The following is a 7,053-nucleotide window of genomic DNA, read 5'->3' on the forward strand; positions in this document are numbered from 1 at the left end:
AATGGTTTACCTGTAAGAAAATTGGCACGTAAATGGAAATGACTTTTCGTCTATTTGATAATAAGAGCTCCAACCCATAAGAGGATGAGACTCCATGATCATGCAGAAGTAATGAAAGGATGAAACAGTAGGTAGAACGTGGGAATATGAAAGGAAGTTGGTAATATATATACGAAATATGAATATGAATTTACTACATCGTCGTTGATGATGATGATGATGATGATAGTGTATCATTTGTAACAAATGGAAGTAATTAATTGCTTGGAGAATGTGCGCCGTCTTGTATGCATGAATGCATTTTAATGGTAAAGAGTATGCTTGTGAGAGTTACAAGATCAATTTAATTATCAGCATAATTATATCCAAGGGTTCCAAATGCTCAATCTCAACCTTTGGATCAGATGCAAAATTAATTAACTCGCTGTTTTCCTTCCTTTTTTGCTTTTTTATCATGAGATTTTTCAGTCACTCGTTTCAAAGTTTCAACCTAAATGAATTCTCTTGCTGTAAAAGAGAGAGAGAGAGAGATAATATATTAGTAGATGGTGGCTACATGAAGGGGTTTTTAACATAGACTCATAATTAATCAAGTTGAGGAAATGTTCCTATGAATTATCAATTCGCAGTCAGTTTCAACAAATTTGGTTGGGAATGAGCGATTAGGCATGCTAAGTTTGCAGTTATTGATATGATGGTCTTAAATAATGAATCTCTGGGACATGCATGGTTGCATGCTGCACGTTTTCCCGTTTTCTTCCAAGCAATAGATGGACATGAAAGTTTAACAAATTACCATGACGCAATTATCATAATCATTTACCTCTCTGCTACTCCATCTACCAATAATCATTACTGATAATATTTGATTTGCAGAGATAATTAATGACACAAGGCTACTATTATCTATTTACTCATTCTTTATTTTCACCCTTTTAATGCCCTTAATTCATTCATTTATTCTACGTTTTAATTAAGTTCTAACTGAAGGATAACGAATTCAACTCACCATTATCATATTCATGGACCTGTAACGGACAGAAGAAAAACACTATTTATTTTCCCCGACTGTTACTAACAAGTACCTCCATTGTATAGTTGCTTTCACACCCATATAATTCATTTTTTTATTCATATTTATATATGTATAAATAACCACGTATGATTATTCAATTTCATGATATTTATTGATAATTGTATCTTATTCGATTTATTTATTTTTAATCATTCGTAAATAAAATTAATTATATTTATTTACACAATTAATCACGCAAATGAATGAACATTAGGTGTAAAAACTCCGAATTTACGATAGCCTTTTTTTAGTTATGGTTCAATCACAATTTATCACATACAGTAAATAAAATTATTTTTATAATAATTATCTTGAAAATGATATTGAACATAAACTGCTTGATTGACGGGTAAAAAGTATTTTCACAATGCATGCTTAAATTCTAACCTAAATATAACCTTGAATTTTAATACATCGGTAGTATAAATTTATTATATAGTTAATTAATTAAATTAATTTATTACCAAAAGTATTATGATAATTTTTCATGAAAAAGTGGATAGAAAGCTCCTCAAATGAAAATTATTTTTTTAATATCAAATTATCGTGAAATTAAATGCGAATTCAAGTTAGTATTTATCTGTCTTTAAATATTAACACGTTATATATTAATTTCATTAATAAAATTGGATCAATTTATTATAAATGATTACACTATAAAATATAGTTCAATTAATTCTCAAACAAATTCTTAATACAATATTTTATTTATGTAAATGAAAAATGCTTATTATTAGCATCAAAATAAAGAAAACCTAGCATAACTAACCGATGAATATTTTAAGAAAATATTATTTGTGTGAGGGAGAGGTTCAACTCTATAGGTCCAATCCAACAAATAAATTTATTACTGTCATTTTATTCACTCGTACGAATCTTATAAACAAACTTTAAACTATTATAAGATATTTTTGTTTTGTTTTTTTCTTGTTTATTTGATGAAAAATATTCAATATTTTTTTTATATGTTTGAGACATAAATGTATTATTTTTTTCATTTATTTCTCTAAGAAATAGTATGAGAGTACAAATTAGACAACTCATATCTCTTTTATGTTTTACATTTTAAATGATAAATAGTGTAGTTGTTGGAGGAAAAATAAATGATAAAAACAAAAAAAGAAGAGAAAGTGAAACTTTTCATAGGTATCGTAATGGAAAAAAAATGAATTTGATCAAATGATAATAATATACTTTATATAAAATCATTATTTTATTTCTTTTTCAAATAACATAATTTTTTAAAATATATATGGTGTTACCATTGGCTTTGAAAAAATAGTAGTTAAATTTGTAAAACATACATATAAAAATCAAGTTACATTTTTTAATTAATGAATTTGTAAAAAATATAATCAAGAAGTCAAATGGACTGATCCAATATATAAAGACATAATTTTCAGAAAACCAAGGCACACCAGATAAGGATTTTCCTTTAATTTCTTTCTTTCCTCTTTCCATCTAAAGAAGACAATTGTATATTGTTTTTTATCTTACATATATTTCTTTCCTTTGTCGTCTTTTTTTCTGTTTCACTTTTAATCCAAATATAAAATGACCTAAGAATACCCAGATTGGTTACTACGACTGAACTTGCACTGTTGGCTTAATTTTGTAATATGCAAAGGATTAGGACAGAACAGAAATATAACTAGGAATTATGAAATAAGCTGGTAATATATCTGAATTCTGAAGTATACAGTTACTGTAGGAATAATGAAATAAGCTGGGCAAGGATACAAAAAACATTTAGATCCTAAAACACAACAAAGACTATACCATTCACATTGCACTCAATGTCTTGATCCTCCTTTTTTCCCATGCCCACGCCCACCTTTCCCACCACCACTCTTTCCTCTATGATTTTTTGCTCCACCTAATGCCCTGTTTGCATCATGTTTCACTTGCATCTCTTCTGGCAAGGGAAGAATAGAATCTACACATTTGCGGAAGCTAAAATCATCAACAGATTCATTATCCCGTATGAGGAAGAAGCACCTACTTTTCCACATAGGATGCTTGCGGACTTGAAAAACTCGTATTCCCCCACCAATCTTTTCATCGGGCCCTGTATGGCCGTTCTTGAGCAATTCCAGCAACATTGTATGTTCATACTGCCGCACAAAAACAACCATAAGTAAGTATTCAGGTTGCTTCCACTGTATTATCAAGAAACATTACTGAGGCAACATAGTAAGACCGAGCTAATTTAAAATATACATATTTGCTGCTGACAATGCACTTGCATGCAGTTCAATCTTGAAATGCCCATGCATTATTTAAAATAAGTGTTTTCAGTGCATTTCTTGAACTATTTGACACCGACCTGCCAAACATGATAAATAAACACAACAAAAGTCTTAACCAAATCTTAAGAAACAATGTCTTGCGTAATCTCTTTCTCCCTTTTCACTTGACTAAAAATCATACAATATATTTCTTTGCAAGTGTCCAAAATAACCTAACTTATTTTTGGTCATCTTATTTCACAATCGGTGTCTTTGCACGCGATCACTTGGTATAGTAACTTTTTATGTGACCACACATAACATAAAGATATATATATATATATATATATATATATATATATATATATATATATAAACATCCAACCTAGTCAATAAAACGGAATAGGATAATTCTGATGGTTTGGACAACTTCAATGAATTTTAAATGGATTAATTGTGTGTATTTAACAATGCAGCACAATCCAATTCAATCAAAATATATTTGCCATTTGAAGCTCAAGAGCTGAAAAGTATGAAGCCACATATTTTGAAGAAATTGAGTCATATCAATCAAAACCCATACAAGACAAAGTATGGGCACAGTATCTTAGAAATGCAGTAGTCACAGGCAAATTAAAAATACGATTCTTTTATCCAAGAAAAAGAGAAAAAATAAAAAACGATAACTGTTACGAGTGTTGGAATACCTGGTTAAGATTGAGATAAGGAGGCCAAGTATGAAGGAGATTGTTGAAGTAATCGAACATTTCCACGGAAGAAGCGAAACTTAAGAAACCCAATTTCACGGGACCCGAGGGTTTCTTCTCTTTTTCATCCTCTCCGGTCAAAGGTTCTCTTTCCTCTTCCGGCTCCACCTTATGCTTCTTCGAAACACCGTCTACTTCGCCATCATGGTTCTCTCTACTCCGCTTCTGGTTGGGCTCACCATTCGATGCTGAGTCAACGGCGGCGGGTTCGGAACTCTCGACAGCCATATCTACGGCGGCGTCAGTGGTGGAGGGGTCGACGATTTCCGGTTCCGCCATGGTGTGCGAACGTGGCTGTTGGTATTGTTAGTTTGAAAACTTCATTAAAAGCAAAATTGGGAGCGGGAGGATTGACCTAATTTTTCTTTGTTCACAGCCCAATTAATTCGGCCTCACTGTTGTTTTCTGGGCCGAAGCTTGTTTAAATTCAATTTTCTGGCCATTCAATAAAATGAAATTATTATATTCACCCTCTTTTTTCATATTTCTACCCCAAATGTATTCCTCTAAAATTCTATCCCTGTTCTATTTTAACCCACAACTTACGACTAACACCTGTTGATATTAATAAAATATGATTCACTATAAACAATCTTGGAAGAAAAATGAAGGACTCAAAATTTCAATTTAAAAATAGTGAAAGGATTCAAGTTCTATTTCAAGACATATTATTAACATCTTTGATTGATTTGAAACAAGTTAGGTAACTAATCAATAACAAACTTAGTACAATTAGGAGACTAAGCTATTTAGGATATAGTCAATTGGCCTCCTTCAACATTCTTTTTGCATCACTTAACTAATATTTTGTATCACGTTGAACTTCATTTTTTTTACCCAAATTGAGTTTGAATAAAAAAATCAGCCAATGGTTCTACTGAAAAGATCTATTCAACAACATTAACTAAAAGTACCTGTCTTGTATTATCCAAATAAACTTCATTTCATTAACAATTTTTTAAGAAAAATATCCAAACAGCAATCATATTATTTTAAACATTTTTTTACGAAACTTAAGTTTGTAAGATAGTTTAATTCAAGTTTTGTTTCAAAAACATGCAATTAGTATTTTCTAATTATTGTATAAATAAAGACTGTAACTGCGAGTATTATAATAAGAGATAATTCAAATCATTAACCGAGACTTATTGTTCAATTGTAATAACAGAGAAAACTAAGAGAGTTGGTCGAGAGTTTACTAAAATAAAAATTTCGAGTTGTAATACTAGTTCATTTTGAATTTTGTATGTAAACTAAAGTTCGTTACCATTTTAATTAAACTATTTTGTGTGTCTTTCTTGTTTTTCTTAGTTTTCCTTCCAACTGTTTCGTTTGAAGAATCTGTATTTTCGTTTGTGGTAGATGCATGGTGAATTTGTCTAGAGTTATTCTACAACAATTGTGCCAAACTCTGTTGGCAGTGTTAAATCTACTCCAATTGCCATGCAAATGCAAGTATTATGTCTTTTGTGGTCTCAGAGGGAAATTAAGTAATATTCTGACACTTTCCATTTTCCATCTTTTACGAAATTATCTAAATCTTCAATTATTGCAAAGTTCTTAAGGCTTCATAACCAGTAAAACAGCATGGTATGTAGTCGATGGTGCTTCCAAGTTCAAAGTATCTTTCATAGCAGTTGCTTCTGTCGATTTTTTTCTTCTGCATTCTTGTTTCTGTTAGTTTTTCATGTTTTACTAGCTGGGCTTTTAATTTTTCAATATGCTATATCTGGTACCTTTGGAGTTGTATCTTATCATATATCACTTTGTATTTGTTGTCTGTTTCTTTGAAACAAGTCTCTAAGCTGCAATTCTACTCTATTCCTCTGTCACACTTTAAGACCATCCACTCATGCCCATTAGGCAATCGACATCTGCCCCAGAAGAAGGTCTTTCTTCTTTTCGATTATTTAGCAATTCCTTAACATTTAATATACATATCCAAAAATAAGTACACTGCCAAATATCTTTATCCTTTTGTTGATCCACCATTGTAGTCAATGTTATAGTAATAGGAGACAACAATGGGGATAGGGACCACTATTGACAGATTTATAGAACATTAATAACTTGTTTTTTCTTACCAATTTCAGTTTGCTTTTGCCTACTTTTGTGCTTTCATTTCTGCTTATTTACTTATTTTGGGTCAGTGCATTTAGTCCTTATAGCTCCACAAGGGACTACGTGTTTATTGCATTGTAGCTAAGACATGACAGAAACATTGTTTTGATACAAGTTTCAGAAGCTCCATGTCTGGTTTTCAAAAATGGTTTCTTAAATTAGAAGTACCCGTAACACCTTCAGCACAGGGTTAAGATAAACTACAATATAACGAACCCGTGAAAAGATGAAACATAGAGGAGCATATGCATGGCCGTGAGTTGGGATCATTTTGAACTAATTCCGATTGTATATTAATATATTACAATTGATGGAACTGAAAAGCTGTTGTTACTGAAGGTGAAGTATTATTTTGTAAAGCCATCGTTCATTTATTTCTTTTTCTTAAACAATGGTTAGATATTTCTTTTACTTTAATACATAGCTCTAAAGTAGTGGGGCAGCAAGAGTATCCAAGTAATTGACCATGTTCGTAGAACAAGATTCTATTCTTCCCCCACTGATTCTTTTTTCTCTTAAGGTGGTGAAACATGTGAATTATACTGTTTATTGGAACCATAAAATTGTAAAATATAAAAAGAAAAAAAGAGGGTAAGAGATAAGAGGATATTGGATAGAAGAGAGTTGAGTGAGGTTGGTCTTCATGGATTATCGAGAAAAATAAAGGAAGATTGGCCATATTTGGAAGTTAACAAAGGTTTTCTTTAAACTCCTTTTGAATGGAGGGTTTTGAGCTAAGACATGGAAGGATTTGTGAGAAAAGCATAAAGGAATTGCATTAAACACAAGAAACAGAGGCTGCAAATATATTTTTGCATGGAGAGAAGAGCTTGGAATTCTAAAGATAGTTAGCATAAAGAAA

General features: G+C 31.1%; 1 protein-coding gene across 1 annotated transcript; it reads right to left on the bottom strand.

Annotated features, from left to right (window-relative positions):
* Window positions 1-2,723: 2,723 nt before the first annotated feature.
* On the bottom strand, window positions 2,724-4,471 carry LOC137807763 (protein EMBRYO DEFECTIVE 514-like). The gene is made up of 2 exons (XM_068608548.1): window positions 4,011-4,471; window positions 2,724-3,189 (listed from the first exon to the last, which is right to left on the bottom strand). Exons 1-2 carry the CDS (start codon window positions 4,347-4,349, stop codon window positions 2,869-2,871), a joined length of 660 nt encoding a protein of 219 aa, XP_068464649.1. The 5' UTR covers window positions 4,350-4,471; the 3' UTR covers window positions 2,724-2,868.
* Window positions 4,472-7,053: the final 2,582 nt, after the last annotated feature.

Source organism: Phaseolus vulgaris, chromosome 3, assembly GCF_000499845.2.
Source record: "Phaseolus vulgaris cultivar G19833 chromosome 3, P. vulgaris v2.0, whole genome shotgun sequence".
Lineage (NCBI taxonomy): Eukaryota > Viridiplantae > Streptophyta > Magnoliopsida > Fabales > Fabaceae > Phaseolus > Phaseolus vulgaris.